The 26,814-nt window shown below is 41.0% G+C and overlaps 1 protein-coding gene across 4 annotated transcripts in view; it reads right to left on the bottom strand.

Moving 5' to 3' along the window:
- Positions 1-2,016: 2,016 nt before the first annotated feature.
- psmc6 (proteasome 26S subunit, ATPase 6) overlaps positions 2,017-26,814 on the bottom strand; it is a 44,425-nt gene continuing 19,627 nt past the window's right edge. The window contains exons 10-17 of one of the 4 annotated variants that reach the window (XR_011603321.1): positions 26,582-26,643; positions 25,781-25,901; positions 25,613-25,693; positions 18,126-18,197; positions 17,914-18,028; positions 4,839-4,871; positions 3,907-4,642; positions 2,972-3,389 (exon numbers count right to left, since the gene is read on the bottom strand). Coding sequence is in view for 2 of the 4 variants with exons in the window: in XM_070986873.1 (XP_070842974.1) it covers positions 4,432-4,642; positions 4,839-4,871; positions 17,914-18,028; positions 18,126-18,197; positions 25,613-25,693; positions 25,781-25,901; positions 26,582-26,643 (695 nt within the window). In the remaining 2 variants the exon portion in view is untranslated. Of the gene's footprint in view, positions 4,643-4,838; positions 4,872-17,508; positions 18,029-18,125; positions 18,198-25,612; positions 25,694-25,780; positions 25,902-26,581; positions 26,644-26,814 lie in introns of those variants that run through there. The other 3 variants (XR_011603322.1, XM_070986873.1, XM_070986874.1) reach the window with 3 other exon arrangements.

The raw sequence follows: 26,814 nt of genomic DNA, 5'->3' as shown, positions 1-26,814 counted from the left end.
CCGGTCGATTAGAACTAGTATTTAATTAGAAATGTGAAAATTATTGCAGGTGGCCTACTTGGGGACTTGTGAATATTGGGGCCATGCTATAACTCCTCAGTGACTTTGCAGAAGACTGACATCATATCTGTCATTCACATGAGGGAGTCTTGACTGTTGAAATAGTCATTTAGTAAATGATATCACTCTTAATGCAAAGTAGACATTGTTTGAGCTGTCTTTGTGACGACTTGACATAGGTCAAGACAACATTATCTGTTATAAAAACGACAATGACAAGATTAACTGTCAAACTTGAACCAACCATTTAGCTTTATGTATTAACATGACATTAACCCATCCCGTGGTTGGTTTCGACATCGGCTGTCATAAGACCATTATAATTGTGTAATGAGTTACAAGAAAAGTGTCATGACTATTTTCCTTGACCTCAGTTACAATGATACAATTTGGACTAGTCATTAAGTTGTCATTCAATGTTAGAAGACCTGCAGGCTGTAGCACAAAAGCAGAATTCAGACATCCAGGCTAATTTAAAAAGTGAGGCTTGTCCTAGTCTAATTAGTGCATCCAGGCTTAATCCGTTGCACATTTGCCAAGCCAGGATGAGGAGGTGTGACTATGTCAAGCTAGGTGTAAGTAATTTGGATAAGTGCGCGTTCACGGCTTTCTTAAACAGACCACAAGGTCGATCACAGATTTACTGATGCAGAAATGGAAAAGAAATGGGCCACATACTTCTCCCCAAGTGAGCAACAACTGATAATGGAAACTGATGAGGAGGAAAAACATATTAGAAGTAAAAAAAAAAAAAAAAAAAAAAAAGGCAATACAGCCGCTGTAATTAAACAGAGAGAAAAAGCCGGGCAGACAATTAACCAATGCTCCACTGAAACCATCATAATTACAATTCAAGGAGTTTCATTTTCACAAATTAACAGTTGTACACTTTGCCTTAAAAGTGATCGGTGGAAGTTAATGTTACTCAGGAAATTTACCATGAAGACTAATTACAAACCACAATGCAAGAATATGTACTACAATCGTATGTCTCTCTCTCTCTCTCTCTCTCTCTCTCTCTCTCTCTCTCTCTCTCTCTCTCTCTCTCTCTCTCGGGTGTGAGTTAGTACTCCCAGTTCAGTAGCAGGAGACATGCCAGCACCACAGTTTTCATATCTTCGAGCTTGGAAAAGCGTTTCATTACACACGTGAGTTGTAGACGCGACGGTAAATTTATTGATTGAAAATAAAACACACTGAGAATAATCTCCTCGATGTGAGCTCTCTGTCTGACTCATATCCCCGCACTTTACGAGTGACAGGCAAAAGACGATCATTTAACACCAGTAGTTAAGCTGCTGCACCATAGTGTGGTGAGAGCATGAGCGCTGAGGGAGAGGCGATTGTAAACAAACAAGGACACTTTAGCGTGTAATAGGCTACTGTTAAACTTACAGGCTATAATCACCTCCGATGTTGTTTATTGATAAACCAGGAGCCGCTCCACGGGCTGAGACACGTTAGTTGATTTATTATTCCCACAAAGTAATGGTAACCGAAGGGCCCATATTATTATTGTGCGTCTAGAAAGCTAGAAAGCGGTTGCGGCAATTATAATGTAGCGGTGGGTCATCATGAAATACGCCTTGTTGAAGTTGTGAACAGTTTCATCTCCAGAGCCAACCCTACCGGTATGTCGTTATGCCTTCTTATCACTGAAATTGATCATAAGGTTGTAGTATTTTTAAAACTTCATCATAGAGGGTTTCATTGCAACTTCGACTGACTCTGTTGCCTTACCTCTGCTAGATCACCAAAGAAGTCGTCTGCTTCTCCGTGTCTGTGGCACTGCATGTAGAGGTTTCAGCGTTCATTGACTGTCACTGACTCACTTGTGCCATGTAGCCAATCAGTGAGGGCTGTGGGCGGGACAGCCAAGAGTGGTGACTTCAGGCGGAGAGACGGCTGCATCAGAGCCAATGGAGCGCGTTTTAAAATATATTAATTAACTGACTCTATCCCACCTACACAAACTGCCCTCTTCATAAAAGGTACATTAGTCCAGCACTGCACATGGAACTCAACCATGTATGTGGTGTTTATGTGGAGTGTCTGACTTAAGCTTGCCTTGCAGCATCTGGCAACACACTGACTCTTCTGGAGCCACCAGACGATAATCCGGTGAGTATTATTTATTAAATACGTAGGCTTGGCACATTCTGTCAACACTATGTCAATACAAGTTCTATTGGTTATGATGGGGGAAGGCACTTCTGCGGCAGATAACGTGGAGACTGTGTCACTGGACTCCAACAGGCTTGAGGTATCATGTCAATCTTGTGGAAATATTTTAGTCCATAATGGATAACAAGTCAGTGATGTGGTGCTCATAAAAATATCATATTTGCAACAGGACCTAGATGCTGTTCAGCCTGATAGCCAGCCTGGCAACATAATGAGTATTGCCTAAAGGAAATCCACATTATGCACAATTCCTGTTGTGCCAATTGATAGGTGTTTATAGAATTCACGTCAGACGTCTATACACGCAACACCTAGAGAGACAAATAGAGCTGGCAGATGTGAAAATAAAAGTTCACAAGAAAAAACTGCAGGAGATGGACCTTGACATGGAAATCAAATGAAAGACACTGAGGAAACTGGATCTGGAAATCCTGAAACTAGAAAGAGAAGTAAATGATTTAAATGCACACTGTAAGCGTGACTGTAATGTATTAACCATTGTTGTTCTCGCTCCCTCAAGCTCCAAGCTGACAAGTGATGACAGCAAATTAAAAAAGGTCAAAACACATTGTGGTGTCCCCCCAGTTTCATAAATGTACAGTACACTATATAGTTATTGGTCCAGTGAAGCAAGACTATAATTTGGGAAGCTTATACAATTATGAAACCTAACAACCAGAAACTGTGCTACTATTGCCAAATAAAATACATGTACACAGGGAAGATTAAGATTAAGAGTAAGATTAAGATTTACTTTATTTATCACAGCACACATGTTACAGGAGGGAGACTGCACACATGCCATACTTAGTGAAATTATTTCTCCACATTTGCCCATCCTGGAAAGTCCTTCCTCCACAGCAGACCAGGAGCAGTGGGCTGCCAGCCGACAGCGGCACCCGGGGACCCAGTTCCTTTCATCACCATTGGTCTTCTTGCATGTTTTTAGTGGGAGGATATTTATGGAGGATACCCCAGGTGAACATGGGGAGAACATGCAAACTCCACACAGAAAGGCCTTTTTTCCTCGAGCATCAGGCACTGAAGGCATGGTGGAGGACATGCCACCAGCGCCCACAGTGGGATTCGAACCGGGTCCTTCTAGCTTTGAGGTGACAGTGTTACCACTTGTTCCACCGTGCCACCTAAAAGTGTGACATATACTATCCTTTACTGGTAAGGGATGGGTTTTAACAAAAAGAAAAATCAACTGAAATAATTAACAATGTATTGGTGACCAGTCTGCCATTAATGTTGTCTGGAAATATTGCAGCATTGTCCCAGTCAATCTCTAATGCCACTCTAGGAGTCCTTTCCTTCCTGAGACAGGCAATATTATGTAGGACTGTGAAGGCAACAGTGACATTGCAGGCCCTGTCTGGGGTGAGCCTCAGGTGGTGAAGACACTGAAAATGTGACTTTAGAAGGTCGAATGCCATCTCAATTCAGGCCCTTGTTCTGACATGGGCAAGATTATATGCTTGCTGTGCTGCTGTTTGAGGGTCTGTAAAGGCAGTGAGCAGGAATGACATACAGGCATAACCCTTATCTCCCAACAACACGGCAGAGAATTCACCTGAGAATATAAAATGTACATAGAGTAAAACTTTTGACACACTCATTATGTTCAAGGCCCTTATAGATAAAATTTGTGTAGCTCACCTTGTGATAGTTGCTAGTACACTGTAATGGCTCGAAAGACTCGGGAGTCATGGACCGAGCCAGGCCACTTTGAGTCTAAATTACTGATTATGCAGTCAGCCTCACAGATCATCTGAAACAATAAGATGTAGTCTATTAAGGTAATTTAATACACAGAATTAATATATGTGACCATAACTACAAGTCATTCTTACTTGAACACTGATACTGTGGAATGATTTTCTGTTTACAAAATCACCTTCATGTGGCCCTGATGGACGTTTAATGCAGATCTGAGTGCAGTCCAGTGCACCAATGACATTAGGGAAAGCTGTAACACAAAATAATGAGTATCCTACAGTGACTATTATAATGTTTACACTTCTTTGTAATCTGTAATTGATGTTACCGGCAATCTTGTAGAATTCCTCCTTGATGTAGCAAATTCTTCTGTGGCCAGGGAAGGTGATGAAGATGTGTGGCAAAGATTTCAGTGGCAAATACACATTTCTGATGTAGCGGCAAATGGTGCCCTTATTCAGGTTTTCAGCATCTCCCACCGAATATAAGAACATTCCACTTGCGAAGAAACGTAGTGCAACACAGACCATCTGTGGGATGGTGAGGGCGTGACTCCGCACTGTGCTCTCCGCGCTGAATTCTGGGACCCAGCAGTCTGCAAAAGTATTGGATGCCATCACTGGAAAATCGGTACCTCTCATGCAGGTAGTTGTCAGGAAACGCCAATGGGTCTGACCTGAGAAAATGCAGGGAGGGCGAACATGGCATTTCGCAGGTGAGATGGTAGCGTGTAGCTCTGCAACATGACGAGCAGAAATTAAGTTTGCTTGACAGTCTTTGAACATCTATGAACGGCAAAAGTCACCTAATGGTTTAATACAACCAAACGGCTAACAAAGGCAAGGAGTGATTTGGAGTGGCGGCTTCCTCACCTTTTTACCGTCACCGGGACACAGGGACAAGATCTGGAAAGACGCAAAAACATCTGTCAGATGTATGTCAGAGAAAGAAAGATAAGAGTAATGGAAGACCTGACACAAGAAGCTAAGGACGCCCGGAACAGACTCTGGCCGATGGTGGAGCAGGCGAGGAAGGAGGGGAGGAGAGCCGGCTTCAGAGGTCCATCTGCTTACATCAATGGAATGGAATGGAATGTGTGGTTTTCCTTTGGTAGCAACAGGTCAGCAGGGGTAAAATTATCAAGCACCTCTCAGATAGTAATGGAAGATGGATAATCCTCCTCGTAGATATTGACCATTCTCAGTTTATTATTCTAAATATACATGCCCCCAACAGTAAACCAAATAATGCAGTTATATTTTCAACAATAGAAAACAAAATTAACCAGCTGTTACTAACATTCCCTACAGCCAAAGTCTTATGGGGAGGAGACTTTAATACAATGATGGAAGAAAACCTGGACAGATGGCCTCCTAAGAACAGAGGAATGAATGATTTAGGGAATATTTGTGGCAGGATGGGCCCTATTGGTATCTGGAAGCACAAAAATCCAAACCAAAAAATATATACCTGGAGTATTAAGGAGAGATCTCAACAATCTTGTATAGATTTCTGGTTGGTCTCCTCAGACATAGATAAGGTGGAGTCTGTGCTAATAGAACATACAGTCTTTACAGATCATCAGGCCATTACAAATTAGGTCAATATGGCAGCAAATAGATACAACTCTAATAGCGATTACTGGAAACTAAATAGAACATTATTACAAAATAAGCAATTTAAAAATGAAGCTCAAAAAATAATTGAAAAATACTGGAGGCAAGCAAATTCACTTAACAGTTTTGGGAAATATTGGGAATTAATGAAATATGACATTAGAAAGTTAGCTATTGCATCTGGGAAAAAAATTGCCAAAGCAAGTAGAGAAAGAGAACATCAGATTATTACAAAAATAATAAGACTATCAGAGAAATTAAGTATGTCTGGAGAAGAACTAAAAGAACTGTCAGCTTTACAACTTGAATTTGACAAAATATATGAGGAAAAGGCCAGAGGAGCCTTTGTCAGGTCTCAAAGGAAGTGGCTAAAACAAGGGGAAAAGTGCACCAAATACTTTTTTCAGTTGGAAAAAAGGAACTTTGAGTTATCTTCTCTCTGTAAATTTAAAATTGTGAAGATGGAAAATATATTTCCCACTACAGTATGTAGCTGATTTCTACCAGACATTATATGCTGACATTGAAAATGAAAGTAACATTGATTTATTTCTTCAAGATATTAAAAAGGACATTAAAGGTATTGATGACGGCTTTAAAACTGTGTGTGATCTGAGGGTTAGCTTAACAGAGGTACAAAAATGTATTGACTCTCTAAAAGATAACAAATCTCCCGGTAATGACAGATTAATATGTGAATTTTATAAAGAGTTCAGTGAGCCATTAGCCCCATTCTTAGTTGATGTTGAAGAAGCCATAGAAAAAGAAGAACTTCCACCAACTCTTCGTCAAAGTCTTATTAAATTGATTCCTAAACCAAAAAAAAGATAAACTGAGACAAGTAATCCAGTTAAAAGAAAAGGACATTGTCATTTGCTATGAGGAAAATGAGAGAGAAAAAAAAAAATTGTTTTTTGTACAGCTACTTCTTTTTCTTGGAAAATTTCACATTCATAAGAAAAAATGGTCTGACTGTAAACCATGCTTTGAACACTTTATACATGAACTGAAACAATACTGCATGACTGTTAATGGACTTAAAAGTAAGGTGGCTCTCAAAACTAACTCTGATTTGGACAAGTATTACAGAGAGTGACGATTGTGTATACAATGTATAGTTTTGTTTTGTCTTTTTGTTGTTTTTTGTTTTTGTCGTTATGTCTTGCATTTAGTCTGTGGACTTTGGTTTGGTTACTGCGTCTGTTACTCTAATCCCCTGGCGGAAACAGCGCTGTGTATACTATAAATGGCTAATTGTAAATAAAGCTTAAATTAAAAAAAAACAAAACAAAAAAACGGATCTGACCTGTCTCGATACACTCTCACGTCGACAAACCCTCCTCAGTTTAACCTTACACGTAGCAGGGTATTTTGGAAAACGGATATGTTTTTTTGCTTCAGTCAGTTTTATTCTCTCTCAAATTTTTATTTTTTTTGATACTGAAGAAGTTTTGTTTGATTATTTTGGCACAAATCTGAGTCAAATCAGTCTCTCCGGGGCTGGTGTCGTTGCCCTGCATGTTTGCGTCTGGGGCATGCGCAGTTGAAGGCATCGCCGATCGATTAATTTCTCCTGCGACAACTTCCGGGCACTGAGCTGTCACTCAAAAACTCACTAGCCAATGGCGACGCACCCCTGAAAAAGCCCACCCACGTGAGAGGTTTGTGTCAGAATCGCAAACAAAAACTCAGGGAGCGCAAACGAGAGAGCTGGCAGCGTGACTGCAAAGATGACGGTGAGAGCAAAAGTCTGAGCAGTGAGAAAGAAACAGAGGATATGGCAAAAAAGTAAAAGACCAATAGTTTACTCAATTGCACAAATAATTTGTTTGCAAGTTACAAGTTTTACTCTTGAGATGACATGGTTTTTTTTTTTTTGCTTCAGTGAGTTTTATTCTCTCTCAAATTTTTATTTTTGTTTGATACTGAAGAAGTTTTGATTATTTTGACACAAAACTGATTCCATAGCCTATTTTAGTAGACTATTGTGGTTTGATTGATTGTTTAGGATGCAAGGAGTAACAAGAAGTACACTTGGAAAAAGAAGTGAGGAAGAAAGGGAAATCTGTTGACTGTTAAGCGGTAAGCGTATCGTCTCACTTCCTGTTTCTGGTTGCTGCCTTACGAGTAGTGTGCGTTTGTCGCTCTTGTTCCTCTGAGTGTAATTTGCTCTGTGTTTTGTTACAGCGGCCTTTTATCCGCACTCTAGAGTAACATTAGTTCTGCTCAAGCACCCATAAGTCTGTTTATTTAGCGACCGTCAATTTTATTTGTCTACGCGCTTGTCTGCTCTGCTAGCTATACCAACTTAGCCTAGCAGCTAGCGATGGCTTCTCTCTGTCCCTCTCCAGCTCTCTCCTGCTTGGTGTGTCACATGTTTAGCTACTCCTCTGCCTCCTTTAGTGATACTGGTACATGTAATAAATGTAGTTTATTTGGTGAGTTGAGGCTTAGTGAATTGGAAGCTCGGCTCCGCACCATGGAAACAAAACCATTAGCTATAGTTAGCCAGGCCCCCGTAGTCGGTGCGGAATGACCAAGTGCAGCTCCGGCTAGCCGTCCCTCGACAGCTCCCGAGCAGCCGGGAAACCAGGGAGGCTGGGTGACTGTTCGAAGGAAGCATAGTCCCAAGCTGAAGCCCACGGGTCACCACCAACCGCTTCATGTTTCTAACAGGTTCTCCCCACTCGGCGACACACCCGCTGAGAAACCAACTCTGATTATTGGCAGCTCCATTTTGAGAAATGTGAAGTTTGCGACACCAGCGACCACAGTCAAATGCCTGCCGGGGGCCAGAGCGGGCGACGTCGAATCAAATTTGAAACTGCTGGCTAAGGATAAGCGTAAATACCGTAAGATTGTTATTCACGTCGGCGGTAATGACACCCGGTTACGCCAATCGGAGGTCACTAAAATTAATGTGGAATCGGTGTGTACATATGCTAAAACGATGTCGGACTCCGTAGTTTTCTCTGGACCCCTGCCAAATCTGACCAGTGATGATATGTTTAGCCGCATGTCATCGTTCAATCGCTGGCTGTCGAGGTGGTGTCCAGCAAACGGTGTGGGCTTCATTGATAATTGGCAGACTTTCTGGGGAAGACCTGGTCTGATTAGGAGAGACGGCATCCATCCCACTTTGGAGGGAGCAGCTCTCATCTCTAGAAATCTGACCGATTTTATTTATGAACCTAACCCCTGACAACTCAGAGTTGAGACCAGGAGGCAGAGTTGCAGTCCTACACGCTTCTCTGCACCTCCATTAGAGCAGTTACCCACCCAACACTCCATAGAGACTGTGTCTGCCCCCCGACCACGTAAACTAAGTAAACCAAAAGTACAGAGAAGAGGAGTTTAACATAAGAATCTAATTAAAATTAAAACAACCTCTGCAATAGTACAATAAGATAGGAGAATTAAATGTGGACTCCTTAACATCAGATCTCTGTCCTCTAAAGCTGTTCTAGTAAATGAGTTAATATCAGACCATAATGTTGATTTATTTTGTCTGACTGAAACCTGGCTGTGTCCTGAAGAGTATGTGAGCCTAAATGAAGCTACTCCTCCGAGCCATATTAATACCCACATTCCTCGAGGCAGCGGCAGAGGAGGTGGAGTTGCAGCCATTTTTGACTCAAGCCTTTTGATCAACCCTAAACCTAAACTCGACTATAACTCATTTGAAAGCCTTGTTCTCACTCTTTCTCATGAGAAATGGAAAACAGTGCAGCCACTTTTATTTGTTGTAGTATACCGCTCTCCTGGTCCTTACTCCGAATTTATAGCTGAGTTCTCGGAGTTTCTATCAAGTTTAGTTCTTGAAGCAGATAAAGTAATTATTGTAGGTGACTTTAATGTACATGTCGACGTTGATAATGACAGCCTTAGCACTGCGTTTATCTCAGTATTAGACTCAGTTGGCTTCCGCCAGAATGTACATGAACCGACTCACTGTTTTAACCACACCCTCGACCTTGTTCTGACATATGGCATTGAAATCGAAGACTTAATAGTCTCCTCACAGAATCCTCTTTTATCAGACCATCATTTAATAACTTTCGAATTCATATTACCAGACTACCAGCCAGTAGGCAAAAATTCTTATACCAGACTCCTGTCTGATAGTGCTGTAGCTAAATTTAAGGATATGATCCCATCAGTATTTAATTCAATGCCATGTCTCAATACAACAGAGGATTCTTATGCTAACGTTAGTCCCTCCCAGATTGACTTCCTGGTTGATAGTGCTACAGGATCGTTGCGTATGACACTTGACTCTGTTGCTCCCCTAAAAAAGAAGAAAATTAAACAGAGGAGGTTAGCTCCATGGTATACTCCTCAAACCCGCAAATTAAAGCAAACTTCACGGAAAATAGAAAGGAAATGGCGTTCTACCAATTTGGAAGAATTTCAGTCCGCCTGGCAAGACAGTCTTAAAATATACAGGAAAGCCCTCCGCAGTGCCAGGGCAGCCTATTACTCTGCACTAATAGAGGAAAATAAGAACAATCCCAGGTTTCTCTTCAGCACTGTAGCCAGCCTGACAGAGAGCCATAATTCAGTTGAACATTGTATTCCTTTAGCTCTGTAATGACTTTAACAGTAATGACTTCATGAGCTTCTTTAATGATAAAATTCTAACTATTAGAGGCAGAATTCATCAACTCCTGCCGTTAACGGGTACTGTTTTGTCTTCAAACGCAGAAATCGTAGAAACTGTTACTCAGTCTGTCGCAGTTTTAGACTGTTTTACTCCTGTTGACCTTCACCAACTAATTTCAATAATTTCATCATCAAAATCATCTACCTGTATTTTAGATCCTATTCCGACTAAGCTGTTTAAAGAAGTATTACCTCTAATTGACTCTTCAGTTTTAGACATGATCAATCTCTCTTTATCAACAGGCTACGTACCACAGTCCTTTAAAGTAGCTGTGATAAAACCGCTACTGAAAAAGCCTACTCTTGATCCAGGGGTTTTAGCCAACTATAGACCGATATCCAACCTTCCCTTTCTCTCAAAAACTCTTGAGAAAGCAGTTGCCAATCAGCTGTGCGACTTTCTAAACAATAATAGTTTATTCAAGGATTTCCAGTCAGGATTTAGAGTGCATCATAGCACAGAGACAGCACTGGTTAAAGTTACAAATGACCTTCTAATTGCATCTGATAAAGGATTTGTCTCTGTACTAGTCTTACTGGATCTTAGTGCTGCATTTGACACCATTGACCATGGCATCCTATTGCAGACACTGGAACATTTCATTGGCAGTAAGGGAACTGCGCTAAGCTGGTTTAAATCCTACTTGTCAGATCGCTCTCAGTTTGTACGCATTAATGATGACTCCTCTGTGCTCACTAAAGTCAGCTATGGAGTTCCGCAGGGTTCTGTGCTTGGACCAATTCTATTCACCTTATATATGCTTCCTTTAGGTAAGATTATCAGGAGGCACTCAATAAATTTTCATTGCTATGCAGATGATACCCAGCTATATTTATCAATGAAACCGGAAGAAACCAGTCAGTTAACTAGACTACAAGCATGTCTTCATGACATAAAGACCTGGATGACCTGCAATTTTCTGATGCTAAACTCGGACAAAACTGAAGTTATAGTAGCAGGCCCTAAACATCTTAGAAAGTCACTTTCTGATGACATAGCAGTTATAGATGGCATTGCGCTGGCCTCCAGCACCACTGTAAAGAATCTGGGAGTTATCTTTGACCAAGACATGTCCTTTCACTCCCATGTAAAACAAATTTGCCTTTTTTCACCTACGTAATATCGCAAAAATCAGGCATATTTTGTCTCAAAATGATGCAGAAAAACTAGTCCATGCATTCGTAACTTCCAGGCTGGATTATTGCAATTCTTTACTATCAGGCTGCCCAAATTCGTTGCTGTATATTCTCCAGTTGCTCCAGAACGCTGCAGCACGTGTTCTGACAAAAACCAGGAAGCGAGATCATATTTCTCCAATACTCGCCACTTTGCACTGGCTCCCTGTAAAGTTTAGAATAGAGTTTAAAATTCTCCTCCTTACTTACAAAGCCATAAATGGCCAGGCACCTTCTTATCTTAAAGAGCTCATAGTACCTTATTGCCCTACTCGAACACTGCGTTCCCAGAATGCAGGTCTACTTATGGTTCCTAAAGTCTCAAAAAGCAGAACAGGAGTCAGAGCATTTAGCTATCAAGCTCCTCTCCTGTGGAACCATCTTCCAGTCTTTGTCCGGGAGGCAGACACTGTCTCTACATTTAAGAGTAGGCTTAAAACTTTCCTTTTTGATAAAGTTTATAGTTAGGGCTGGCTCAGGCTTGTCCTGGACCAGCCCCTAGTTATGCTGCTATAGGATTAGACTGTCGGGGGACATCCAAAGATACACCGAGCTCCTCTGTCCTTCTGTCCCTCTCCATCCGCACGCTCTCATGTCCTACCACGGCGTGTTACTAACTTAGCTCCTTCCCCGGAGTCTCTGCGCTTTGTCGTCTTGCAGGTTCCCATGGACAGTGGCTGAATCTGGATTGTGGATTTCAGCTGCATCTCCTGCCTTGGCCCTGCCTGACATCCACTGCAACTGCTACTGCTGTTATTACATCCACTGTCACTGTTACTGTGACTGCATGTCTGTCTCTCTGTCTCTGTCTCTCTCTCTCTCTCTCTCTCTCTCTCTGACTGCATTTCTGTCTGTCTGTCTGTCTGTCTGTCTCACTCTCCCTCTCTTGCTCTTCCTCTCTCACCCAACCGGTCGAGGCAGATGGCCGCCCACCCAGAGTCTGGTTCTGCTCGAGGTTTCTGCCTGTTAAAAGGAAGTTTTTCCTCGCCACTGTCGCCAAGTTCTTGCTCATGGGGGAATTGTTGGTTTCTTTGTAGATAAAAGAGCTTGGTCTGTACCAGCTCTATATGGAAAGTGTCCTGAGACAACTTCTGTTGTGATTTGGCGCTATACAAATAAAATTGAATTGAATTGAATTGAATTGTTTAAATCTGGTCACCTCCACAGACAAGAGAAACACAACAGTTTCTGATGAACCCAAGACTGTTGAAGGAAGGAGTAATGTTTTGCACTTTCTTTTTTTGTATTTGAATAAGCAGCTAAACAAGTTTACAAGTGTTTTTGTTGTATTTTCCTTGTTAAGTAAAAATGTCCCCAGGGTTCACAAAGAGAGTCCCTACAGTGAGAACAGTTACGCATTTTAAAAGTTACATTAAGTTCTCAGTTTATTTTGTTTATATTTTAAAAGTTCATTGTTGCACACTCTTAGGGCTGCACGGTGGCGCAGCAGGTAGTGCGGGTGCGTCACAGCAAGAAGGTTGCCGGTTCGGTCCCCGGGTCAGGCGGGGCCCTTCTGTGTGAAGTTTGCATGTTCTTCCCGTGCATGCGTGGGTTCTCTCCGGGTATTCCTCCCACAGACCAAAAACATGCTCATTAGGTTAATTGATGACTCTAAATTGTCCGTAGGTGTGAGTGTGAATGTTTGTCTGTCTTTGCATGTGGCCCTGCAATCGGCTGGCGACCGTTCAGGGTGTACCCCACCTCTCGCCCATTGTAGCTGGGATAGGCTCCAGCCCCCCGCAACCCCAAAAGGGATAGGCGGTATAGATAATGGATGGATGGATGGATGTTGCACACTCCACACAAACAGATCTCCTTTAGGTGCTAGTGCTACTGCCATGTGATAGATCAAACAGTATCTCATTAACTAGGTTAAATGATTGTGCAATATTTTCCCCATTGTATGTTAAATAGGGATGCATGTAATTACGGCTTTATGTAGCCTAATTAACAGCACTTTATATGCAACAATGTTGCACAATAAAGAATGTGTTCATTGGTAATAAAGCATTTCAAGCTTTAAGTATGACTAATTGCTTTCTTGATCACCCCTTTACTAAAAACAGTGGCACAAAATAAAATATACCACTGTTGCAGGCGCCCCACCCCACAGGAGTCAGGCCCGTGGTGGTCATGGCCCCGAGGAGCTGTGGTGGGCGTCCCTTATTTTCATTTCTGAAAAGTGGCAACCCTAAGCACCAGGATTAATCAAGCCTTGGTGTTAACCTGGTCTGGAGCAGGCTAGCTGCACAGAATAAATCTCCATGGCAAATTATGTGCCTATGCTTTCATGCAACTGAGTCACAGCTAAATTCTACCAGGATAACTAAAAAAAATCCTGTCTTAATCCCCTATCTAGGTTTTGTGCAACAGCCCTCAGCTTTACTTGTTGCTAAAGTAAGCCAGCCACTGACTACTTCTTACAGTATCAGGCCCAGATGGCTCCATGTGAACACAGCCTCCAAGACTGACCGAGGTCAGTCCAATAACGCAAACAGATCTACGTGTTTTCATAATGGACAGTGAGCATTACTTGTCGCTAACATCAGCTAACCGCAAACTGTAGCCGCCATTAGCTACTTGGCCTCGCAGATAACCCTTATCATTAGCTGACTCAGGTGACAGCAAGACAACCACTTGGGTGGTACATTCTCTGTCGTCATGCTAGTGTCCTTTGGTCTCTGAGAGCTGTGTTCAGTCGCAAATTTGCCTTTCGGCCCAATCATGTTTACTGGGGGCTACTAGGCCAATTTCATTCTGCATAAAAGGTGTTTCCCCTTTAGTGATGTGAGGCTTGATACTGAAATATCGATACCTCGATATCAGATCTGTATGCTCTAAAATCGATTCTCAAATCAAAATATCGATACTTTTGATACTTCAGTCATTTGAGGTAAAGTATATCATTAACAGGAATACAGTGAAAAGTAACTGAACTATTGAGATTTTGTCTAAATGACACGCGATTGGTGGGAACTACTTTTTCTTCCGCCTGGGTAAGTGCGAAACAGGGAAGCGCAGTGGCACACTGCTCAGTCATTCACTCAGTCTCAGGCTGTAGACACTATGGCTCAGCGGAAACACAGTCATATGTGGAGTTATTTCAGCTCCACAGACAGCCAAGACACAGTTTGTGATATCTGTGGAAAAACAGTAAGGAGTTGTGGCAACACAGCAAACCTTGTGAAACACCTCAGGTTAAACCACAACACAGAATACGAGGCATTTCTGGTGAGGCGGACAGAGGAGAAGAGCACAGTGTCAGGTGCTGCTGCTAGAGCCATCCAGGTACAGAGGGAGAAAATGTGGAGCTTTAAGCGGCGCTAAGCACTGTTGCTGTTGGAGTTGTTCAAATTAATAAATATGGTTATGAAATAAGTAACGAAATAAATACATGCTTCAACAATTAACTGCATGAGTTCAGCTTGGAGTAATAACATGTTTCTCACTGAGATAATCTCACATACGCAAAAAAGCCTAGATTTTTTCAGGTAAGATTTCCTCAAGAATTGATCATTGAATTACATAGACTAGATGTCATTAAATTATACAGAGCAATTGTGACAAAACAGCCATGGTGAACTTACAAAAATATATACCAGAAAAGATAAAAAAAACAAAAAACATTTTATCTGAAAAACATATGTTAATATTCACAAACAGTCTAATTTTCTTTAACTGTTCAATGGATATTTTAAAATGTAGGTATTGACAAACTTGTGCAATTATTGTGTCATTTATTTATTTAATTAAATATTTTACTGGCAATTTCATTTTGAGTCACCCAGTACTGTAAAACAGCAAGTGTTTGTATCCCCTGATTGTAGGCTATTTGGAGAGACTACATACACAGTTGAATCTAAATATGATTAAGCATTAAGTGCAGAATAGCCCCATCATTTGTTTTGCCCTGTGATTTTGTATCGTTTGAAGATGATTCCCAGAGAGCAACAGCACTCACAAGATGCCTGGGAGAGATGATTGTGAAGGATCTTCAGCCTCTGTCCATTGTGGAAGATCAAGGTTTCCAAGGATTTGTGAGAGCTCTTGACCCAAAATATAAACTCCCGGGAAGAAAAAAACTGACAGAGACTCATCTTGTAAAGATGTTTGATGAATGCAAAGGCAAAGTAAGAGCATCGTTGCAAAATGCTTCTAGTGTTGTACTTACCACTGATATGTGGACTTCAGTGTCCACAGAGGCATATTTGACTGTAACATGCCATCTCACGAAAACTGGCAAATGAGGGAATTATTTTGGAAACCCACACTTTCCATGGGCAGCACACAGTAGAATGGGGCATAAGGTTGTCGCAGTTGTGACAGACAATGGTGCAAATATGGTTGCTGCAGTGAACAAGGCTGGATGGAGGCATCATCCATGGTTTGCACATACAGATTTGTTGTCATGTCTTACTGTGTTGCTTGAAGTATTATTTACATGTTCAGTATTTTCAAGTTAACATGTTCATGTAACGTGAATTAAAAACCAAGTTTTCATTTTTTTAGAGTAGTTCTTATTCTTAAACAATGATTTATTTTTATGGTTTTATTATTTTACTGTGTGAAACACCATTTTCACATATTTTGTCTGATTGTGTCCTCTGTTTGGTTTTTCTGTAGTTGTATTAGCTCGGCTATAATGTAAATGAGGTCGCTACTGTCATGGTCTCTGTTTTGGCACCTGTGCTCTGAATAATCCTTACTCTCTTTCCCCCTCTGCCTCAGTAGGCTTGGAGCAGGGACATGGGGCCGCTGGCTTGGGGGCGAGGTTCACGAGCCGCACCTGCAGCTCATCGGCAATTAGCCAGCTTCTTATGCTTCACTCACGCTCACTCCTGTGCCTGACTATTCTTCAGTCAAGCCGTGTCTCTTGTGTTCCTCGCTCTCGAGCTACCCTCAAGCCTCCCTTGTCTCCAGTGTGTGTGCTGTACTTAATATTGCCATCTGCGAGTTTTGTCTTCCACATGTTTTCTGTTGCAAGCGTGTGTAAGTTGTGCTTCTCCCTTTTGGAGTTTTTTCTGTTTTGTTTGTAGCACTTTGAGTTCCCTGTCGTGGTGATTTTTGTTTCCTTCTCGTGTTTGCCTGTAGTCCTTCGTTTTTCCTGGAAGGTGCTTTTTTGTTAAACTTTGTGTTTAATAAACAGGTGATTTGTGACTGCATTTTTGGGTTCTGGCCTTGGTTTCTCACATGTTACAGCTACCTCAAAATGCTGTAATAATGGATAAATAAATAAATTTGTATTACTATCTTGTATTCTTTTACCAGACACATTAGATATATTTGCATAAAGTATCGGTATCGGATTGGTATCGCCGATACCAGCCTGAATTTCTCAGTATTGGATCGGAAAGGAAATTGGTGGTATTGAACATCTCAGGTATCCTGTAAAACAGGAAGCTACGGAGGGTCTTGTCATTGGACAGTCAGCTATTACAACCACTGGCTGTGTGAAGGCACATTACGTACATTCAGCGCTACTGGCTACTATATACGCCAATCAATATCCATCACAGAAACACTCCTTCACGCTCATGACAGGTTTCATTTCAAAACTATGTACACCCCTTAAAAATAAACAGTGTTACAGTTAGCTTAAAACTACTTGATTATATGGAATTTTATATAGGAGTCTGTATAATGCATTGTGTGGGTATTCGGTGTTGCACACTGCATCAGAATGCACTGTGTCAACAGCTATCAGACAATAACTTCAATAATAACGAATTTCACAATGGTTTAACATTCCATCCACAACCAGGACTTGTTTTTATCAAACTTTAACTTTACATTTTAATTGCCTAACAATATATGTCTAATAATCCGAGACAATAGGAAAGTCACCACAGATTAGCTACCAAGACACATTTGAATTTTGTTTTCGCCACAAAATGTTAGTGACGAAATAATCTTGACTGTAAATCAACTTACTTCTACTCTGGAGCTTTAAACCTTTGACAGCATTCAGAGGCTGGAGTTGTAAAGTGTCATTGTCATCAGTTGGTGAGAACTTCAAGTCCCCCGACAAGATGTATTTTCCCTTTCAAATTAAATTACAATCTCCAAGGTCAGGAACAAACTTTCACACTCAAAATGTCAGCTGTTTAATGAGTTTTTGACAATGCGGTCACTGAGATGCTGAATGTCCATCACACCCAATTGAAGGTAACGAGAAATTAATGGTCATGAATTTATATATGCTATATTTCAGTACATTGGATTATTTTTTAAATGCTCTAAAAGTATTTTGTGGGATGCCAGAAGGATCAGTCTTTGATCCAGTGTTAACACTGAGGTGGGTCAGACTAACAAGTGGAAACAGGAGTTACTGTTATTTGGTTACTTTGTTGGCAGCTGTGGGGAAAATGTGCTTTTTCCTGCAGCTTTCCACAAACATTGACAGGTTTTTCTGGTCTTGAAGCATAGAACACAGCAAATCCATGAAAATGCAATGACAATATCAGAAAAGCACTATGACATGGAGAGACTTTACACAGGCTTATAGTCCAGTTTGGACTCCAGCTTCTTTGAATCAGCAACCTTCCGGACAGCTTTCATGAAGTCTTCCTGGGTGACATACTCACGATCAGATCGGATGGCAAACAAACCTGTAAACAAACAACTCCACATGAATAGAGCTGTGCATGGATACCATTGACTGAGAAATAGAACTAATGATGACACTGAGTAAGTTTAATATCCAACCTGCTTCTGTGCACACATTTCTCAGATCAGCTCCATTGAAACCATCTGACAGCTTCACAATGGCTTCAAAATCTGAAAACAACCAAAGGCGATCACATCTCAAGGTAAAACCTTTGATGAATGCACATAAATAATAAAACATAGGGCTGCATCTTCTGATTCTTTTCATTATCAGTTAATCTCTTCAAAGTTTTTTGAATTAATCAATTCATCATTGACTCTATGAAATAGCCAAAACCAAAATGTAGTTAAAGCTTTTTGCTGTCAATTGACTTATTCAGTGGGTCGTGTGACGCACTTAGATAGCGTTTTTCTACTCATTTACAATTTGTCAGCCCCCCCCCCCCGAGATTCTCTTGAATTTTACCCTTCTCTCCTGCTGTCCTCCCATATAAATATTGTCTCATAAATCTCATAATTTTCAACCCCTTCTTAAAAAAAAGGTTGTAACATTGCTAAATTTTGTTTGCTAAATTTTCCTCTGATACAGCAGATGGCAATATGCAGGTACATTAGCTGTAAAATCTATTGATGAGGAGTGATTTACTCAAATGACACTTGCCAATAAAAGAAGGATTAACTGGCGAGGGATGGAGTTTGTGCACGTATCTCACCAAATGGGAGTAATGCTTTCAGTAAAACGTGGCAAATACATTTTATTGTATCACAAGGAAGGATCCATTTTTCTAATCACCTTCTCCTACAATTTGCCTCACTTAACAGTAGCTGCTCTCAAAATCATAAGTGAAGCATAATGTGTAGGCGATGTGTAGACATCCCCCAAGTAATACATAAATAAATGAAATGCTGAATTATATGCCCTTTCGTGTTTTTATTTCACTTTCAACCAGGTATCTGATTCTAACCACCTAACTGTGGTCACTTAATGTATGAACTAGTTAACCCAATCCTTGTTGCTCTGACATTTTAAAGCAAGGATTCACTGTGTGTACGTAAATGTAAGGGGTACGTGGACACTTGTAAGGGCCGTGGGATGGTCCAGGGCGAGCACTGGAAAATTTCCCATATTGTGGAATCCCAATGTTGACAGGTATGGCATCAACCAAAATCTTAAGTGCTATATTGATTGATGCAAGTGGCCATGTCCTAACACATGTTTATTCATTACTAAAGATGCCTTTGAACAATCCTATTAAAACTTGGTGCTGACATCCCTCGCCAACTCCTGAGCACAGTGTGAAAAATAAGTAATGAATGTGTCAACATTTTTGTCAGTAAATATATTTCTAATGGAGCTACTCAAATGAATTTTTCACCAAATGTCAGTATCAACCCAAGTAAACCACAAATACAAAGAAATAAAAACAAATAAGTCCATAAATTAAGTTATGTGAAATAAAGTGGAATGACACAGGCAAGAAGTATCTGACCGATTTTATTTATGAACCTAACCCCTGACAACTCAGAGTTGAGACCAGGAGGCAGAGCTGCAGTCCTACACGCTTCTCTGCGCCTCCATTAGAGCAGTTACCCACCCAACACTCCATAGAGACTGTGTCTGCCCCCCGACCACATAAACTAAGTAAACCAAAAGTACAGAGAAGAGGAGTTAAACATAAAAATCTAATTAAAATTAAAACAACCGCTGCAATAGTACAATAAGATAGGAGAATTAAATGTGGACTCCTTAACATCAGATCTCTGTCCTCTAAAGCTGTTTTAGTAAATGAGTTAATATCAGACCATAATATTGATTTATTTTGTCTGACTGAAACCTGGCTGTGTCCTGAAGAGTATGTGAGCCTAAATGAAGCAACTCCTCCAAGCCATATTAATACTCACATTCCTCGAGGCAGCGGCAGAGGAGGTGGAGTTGCAGCCATTTTTGACTCAAGCCTTTTAATCAGCCCTATACCTAAACTCGACTATAACTCATTTGAAAGCTTTGTTCTCACTCTTTCTCATGAAAAATGGAAAACAGTGCAGCCAGTTTTATTTGTTATAGTATTCCGCTCTCCTGGTCCCTACTCCGAATTTATAGCTTAGTTCTCGGAGTTTCTATCAGGTTTAGTCCTTAAAGCAAATAAAGTAATTATTGTAGGTGACTTTAATCAGTTGGCTTCCATCAGAATGTACATGAACCGACTCAGTGTTTTAACCACACCCTCGACCTTGTTCTGACATATGGCATTGAAATTGAAGACTTAATAGTCTCCTCACAGAATCCTCTTTTGTCGGACCATCATTTAATAACTTTTGAATTCATATTACCAGACTACCGTCCAGTAGGCAAAAATTCTTATACCAGACTCCTGTCTGATAGTGCTGTAGCTAAATTTAAGGATATGATCCCATCAGTATTTAATTCAATGCCATGTCTCAATACAACAGAGGATTCTTATGCTAACCTTAGTCTCTCCCAGATTGACTAGCTGGTTGATAGTGCTACAGGTTCATTGCGTATGACATTTGACTCTGTTGCTCCCCTAAAAAAGAAGATAATTAAACAGAGGAGGTTAGCTCCATAGTATACTCCTCAAACCTGCAAATTAAAGCAAACTTCACAGAAAATAGAAAGGAAATGGCGTTCTACCAATTTGGAAGAATTTTGGTCCGCCTGGCAAGACAGTCTTAAAATATACAGGAAAGCCCTCCGCAGTGCCAGGGCAGCCTATTACTCTGCAATAATAGAGGAAAATAAGAACAATCCCAGGTTTCTCTTCAGCACTGTAGCCAGGCTGACAGAGAGCCATAATTCTGTTGAACCATGTATTCCTTTAGCTCTGAACAGTAATGACTTCATGAGCTTCTTTAATGATAAAATTCTAACTATTAGAGACAGAATTCATCAGCTCCTGCCGTCAACAGGTACTGTTTTGTCTTCAAACACAGAAACCGTAGAAACTGTTACTCAGTCTGTCGCAGTTTTAGACTGCTTTACTCCTGTTGACCTTCACCAACTAATTTCAATAATTTCATCATCAAAATCACCAACCTGTATTTTAGATCCCATCCCGACTAAGCTGTTTAAAGAAGTATTACCTTTAATTGACTCTCCAGTATTAGACATGATCAATCTGTCTTTATCAATAGGCTACGTACCACAGTCCTTTAAAGTAGCTGTGATAAAACTGCTACTTAAAAAGCCTACTCTAGATCCAGGCATCTGATAAAGGATTTGTCTCTGTACTAGTCTTATTGGATCTTAGTGCTACATTTGACACCATTGACCACGGTATCCTATTGCAGAGACTGGACCACTTCATGGGCATTAAGGAAACTGCGCTAAGCTGGTTTAAGTCCCACTTGTCAGATCGCAGATCGTTAATGACGACTCCTCTGTGCTCACTTAAGTCAGCTTTGGAGTTCGGCAGGGTTCTGTGCTTGGACCAATTCTATTCACCTTCTATATGCTTCCTTTAGGTAAGATTATCAGGAAGCACTCAATAAATTTTCATTGCTATGCAGATGATACCCAGCTATATTTATCAATGAAGCCAGAAGAAACCAGTCAGTTAACTAGACTACAAGCATGTCTTCAGGACATAAAGACCTGGATGACCTGCAATTTTCTGATGCTATACTCAGACAAAACTGAAGTTATACTAGCAGGCCCTAAACATCTTAGAAAGTCACTTTCTGATGACATAGCAGTTATAGATGGCATTGCGCTGGCCTCCAGCACCACTGTAAAGAATCTGGGAGTTATCTTTGACCAGGACATGTCCTTTCACTCCCATGTAAATCAAATTTCAAGGACTGCCTTTTTTCACCTACGTAATATTGCAAAAATCAGGCATATTTTGTCTCAAAATGATGCAGAAAAACTAGTCCATGCATTCGTAACTTCCAGGCTGGATTACTGCAATTCCTTACTATCAGGCTGCCCAAATTCATTGCTGAATATTCTGCAGTTGCTCCAGAACACTGCAGCATGTGTTCTGTTCTGACAAAAATCAGGAAGAGAGATCATATTTCTCCAATACTCGCCACTCTGCACTGGCTCCCTGTAAAGTGCAGAATAGAATTTAAAATTCTCCTCCTTACTTACAAAGCCATAAATGGCCAGGCACCTTCTTATCTTAAAGAGCTCATAGTACCTTATTACCCCACTCGAACACTGCGTTCTCGGAATGCAGGCCTACTTATGGTTCCTAAAGTCTCAAAAAGCAGAACAGGAGTCAGAGCATTTAGCTATCAAGCTCCTCTTCAGTCTTTGTCCGGGAGGCAGACACTGTCTCTACATTTAAGAGTAGGCTTAAAACTTTCCTTTTTGATAAAGCTTATAGTTAGGGCTGGCTCAGGCTTGTCCTGGACCAGCCCCTAGTTATGCTGCTATAGGATTAGACTGTCGGGGGACCTCCAAAGATACACAGAGCTCCTCTGTCTTTCTCTCCCTCTCCATCTGCATGCTTTCATGTCCTACCACGGCGTGTTACTAACTTAGCTCCTTCCCCGGAGTCTCTGTGCTTTGTCGTCTTGCAGGTTCCCATGGACAGTGGCTGAATCTGGATTGTGGATTGCATCTGTGTCTCCTGCCTTGGCCCTGCCTGACATCCACTGATACTGTTATTGTCACTGCATGTCTGTCTGTCTCTCTCCCTCTGTCTCTCTCTCTCTCTGACTGCATTTCTGTCTGTTTCTCTGTCTGTCTCACTCTCTCTCTCTTGCTCTCCCTCTCTAACCCAACTGTTTGAGGCAGATGGCCGCCCACCCAGAGCCTGGTTCTGCCTGAGGTTTCTGCCTGTTAAAAGAAAGTTTTTCCTCGCCACTGTCGCCAAGTGCTTGCTCATGAGGGAATTGTTGGGTCTCTGTAGATAAAAGAGCTCGGCATGCACCAGCTCTGTATGGAAAGTGTCCTGAGACAACTTTGGTTGTGATTTGGCTCTATACAAATAGAATAGAATAGAATAGAATAGAATAGAATAGAATAGAATAGAATAGAATAGAATAGAATAGAATAGAAGACAAGACAAGACAAGACAAGACAAGACCCAGGACACGCTGGTGTGACTATGTCACTCGACTGGCCTGGGAATGCCTCGGGATCCCCCCGGAAGAGCTGGGGGAAGTGTCTGGGGAGAGGGAAGTTTGGGCGTCCCTGCTCAGACTGCTACCCCTGCAACCCAGCCCCAGATGAAGTGGGAGAAAATGGATGGATGGATGGATGGATGGATGGATGGATGGATGGATGGATGGATGGATGAATTGAATTGAAGTATTGAACACATGAAGAAGAGGAGGTGCAAAAAGGCATGGAAAGCCAAGAAACCACCTGAAATCTGTCAGTATATAGAATGCAATGTCGCCCCTAACCAGTGCAAATTAATATCAGCTGGTTTAGTCCTTCTCATTACCAAGGTGTCACACAAGAAACATTTCATGATGGGTAAAAGCAAAGAGCTCTTGCAAGACCTTTGCAACCTCATTGCAAAATATAGTGATGGCATTGGTTACAGACGAATTTCTAAATTTCAAAAAAAAAAAAAAAGTTCTAAAAGAACGTCCTTTCACCTTAAAGCAACCACGACCAGGTGCTCCTTGCAAGATTTTGGACAGGAATCAAAAGAATAATCCAAAGAGTTGTACAAGAACCAAGGACCACTCGTGTCTTCTTAGAGAACTATTTGAACAAGCTCATCTGAAAATGTAGTCAGCAGTTACATCATGGCGTGTAGATATTATCTTAATGCTATCAATTAGTTTACTCATGTTAGCGACACTGAGTTTTCATCAGGCCCAATTAACTTCAGCTACCGATATGTTACGTAACGTTAGCTGGCCATCAATATTTTGCGAATGTCTATTTAACTTGTAGAATCTATTATGGGTTATCTTAAGCTAATAAGTCTAAGTCTTTTCTCCGGTAAGTCGCTGCCCTATTTTCCAAGACGACACTCCTCTGATTCTCTGCTTGACATGATGTCGCTTTCAAGGCCACACTCTCGCGAGTAATTAACATCGGACTCCGCTGTGAAGGTGGAGACATGCGGCGGTGGTGTATTTGCGACAATAAAAAAAAAAAAAAAAGAAATTTGAAGGAGCGGTGGCTAGGATTTAGGAATGGCGGCCCGCCACTCCTAAATGAATGTAGAGGAAACACTGGCTGTCATTACCAACAAAGGCTTTTCTACCAAGTATTAAAATCATTTTTAGTTTGTTTAGTTCTTAATTTGTGAACTTATTTGTTTTGATTTCTTTGTATTTGTGGATTACTTGGGTTGTTACTGACATCTGGTGAAAAATTTATTTCAATAAACCCATTAGAAATATGTTTACTGACAAAAATGTTGACGTGTCAAATACTTATTTTCCCCGCTGTATATATATATATATATATATATATATGCCTTAGGCACAATTGCCATGGTGTTTTAGCATCCTCTGCTGTCACTCTAGAAAAAAAAATCATTCATGAAATCATCCATTGTGACTGTCAGACAAATGCATGATCTCATAAGTCAGTTTGTTCTGTAAATGAAATGTTACTGTGATGGAGTTGTTCTTGAAAATTACATTTTGTTAAATAGCCTTTGTCTCATTATCATTAAAAAAAATTAATGAACTCTGTCCATCACAATGATGGACAATGAGAATGTCTAACACAACCTCTGAGACAGGGGGGTCAAACTTGTGTGAACCTTGGTTCTATCCATCCATTTTCTATGCCGCTTATCCCTTTCGGGGTCGGGGGGGGCCTATCTCGGCTGTCGACGGGCAGGAGGCGGGGTACACCCTGGACCGGTCGCCAGCCGATCGCAGGGCACATACACACAACCATTCACACTCACACTCACACCTAGGGGCAATTTAGAGTCACCAATCAACCTAATGAGCATGTTTTTGGTCTGTGGGAGGAAGCCGGAGTTGAACCTTGGTTCTCTACCTCCTAATACATACAGTACATAGCAGTATGTGTGCCTCTAGCACCAAGACTGGCCAGCAAAAAGTAGACAGGTTCTGAGACCTATGGCTCTGTAGCATCAAATTTGGATTTGAAAAGTGTTAAGGGGATGGACAAATTAAATTAATGCAATAATATAATTTAATTCATTTGCTTAATTAATTTGATTATTCTGCTTATCTGCTTTCAGGGACCGAGTAGGGTTGGACAATTTAATGAATATACTGGCTACTGGCAACAGGCTAGTCATTGTCGAGTCCAACGGCAATGACAATATTTGTAATTTTTATATTGCTAATTCAATAGTCTCCCTCCAAAGAACAACTCAGAGCCGCAATCTAGTGACAGACTATGTTCAGCGAGTCCAATAACATGAAGAGGCCAACAACAGAGAGTGGCAGCAGGTAAAAATAACATGTAGAGTCAGAGTATTTCCACATCTAACTCAGTGAATTAGGGGTTTAATTCAATTAAACAGATTTGATGATTGCTGAAAAACTGGAAAAAACGGACGGTTTCGGTGACTTTAATTTTGTTTCTGTTGTGGTTAAATGAAGTGTGTTTTATGATGAAGATATGAAGAGGAGGCAAACTCATTAAGATGTCAGTTCTGCTCACGAACCTATTTCGCCATGCTTGGTGATGGGACTGGAGTGAATCTTGAGGATGTCCAGGCGAGCCTGTTCATTGGGCAGTTCGATGTCTGAACAACAGAAGAGGACATTAGATTTGCTGTGTGGTCACAGAGAGCTGACAAGCAGATGATGAACAGGAACAGAGGAGAGCTTACGGATTTTACGGTCCAATCTGCCGGGCCGCAGCAGGGCAGGGTCCAGAGTGTCAGGTCTGTTGGTGGCCATGATCATCTTGACTCTATGAAGTGTGTCGAAGCCATCCATCTGGTTCAGCAGCTGACATGACATGCACAAAGTAATAAACAACTCAATCACTGCTTTCGATTATCTATCCACTGTGCTGACTTTGTCGCACTTTGTTTGCACTTATAAAGTTAAGTTTACTGCACAAGTCATAGATACTGCTCTTCACAAGTTCATTCACTGAAAATGAGCAAAGCTGTCACATTGCAGATAGACTGTACTGTGCAACAGGGACTGCATTCCCCATTTCATTTAAAGGTCAGCAAATTGTTAGTTGTCTAACAGGCATGTAGTTGTAGCCTGTTTTATTTGTTTACATTCAACCTTTCTTCAGTGAGTAACAATGAAACACACAAGTCATGACAGCAGGAGGACTCAGGAGTCAAGTTAGACCAGTACTACTAGTAATATTTTTTAACATTTAATACATTAACAATTTTCATAAGGATCCTACAAATTTGACAGAAAATATGGCAAATCTTCATATTTATTCATATTTCCAGTCTTGGAATGGTGCATATATATGCACTAATATGAAATATTGTTCTGTCACTGGCAAGCAGTTCAAGTCACAACAATTTGGGTGGCTGTAGCAAACTGCATTGGCTCCTGACGAAACAAAGTTCTCAATGACTTTACATAAAAAATAACAGTGCTTGTTGTGATGTGTGTTTTGGTCGTAACAGCCTAGAACACAACAGTGGTTCAGTTACCTCCATCAGAGTCCTCTGGATTTCTCTGTCAGCAGAGGTTCCCTCAGAGAAACGACGGCCACCTTAAGGGAACAACGCACAAAGTAGAGAACATGCAGTAAGCTATTCAGACCACACAGGGTGGCAGGTCATAGTAATTAGTAACAAGTAATTAGGTCCTGAGCAAAGAATCTCAACAACTCAATTGATGTGCAGTTCTGTTTGCAATGATGAAAAACAATGCATATTCAGTG

This window comes from Chaetodon trifascialis, chromosome 19 (assembly GCF_039877785.1).
Source record: "Chaetodon trifascialis isolate fChaTrf1 chromosome 19, fChaTrf1.hap1, whole genome shotgun sequence".
Taxonomy (NCBI): domain Eukaryota; kingdom Metazoa; phylum Chordata; class Actinopteri; order Chaetodontiformes; family Chaetodontidae; genus Chaetodon; species Chaetodon trifascialis.
This window is presented reverse-complemented; position numbering and strand designations above follow the sequence as displayed.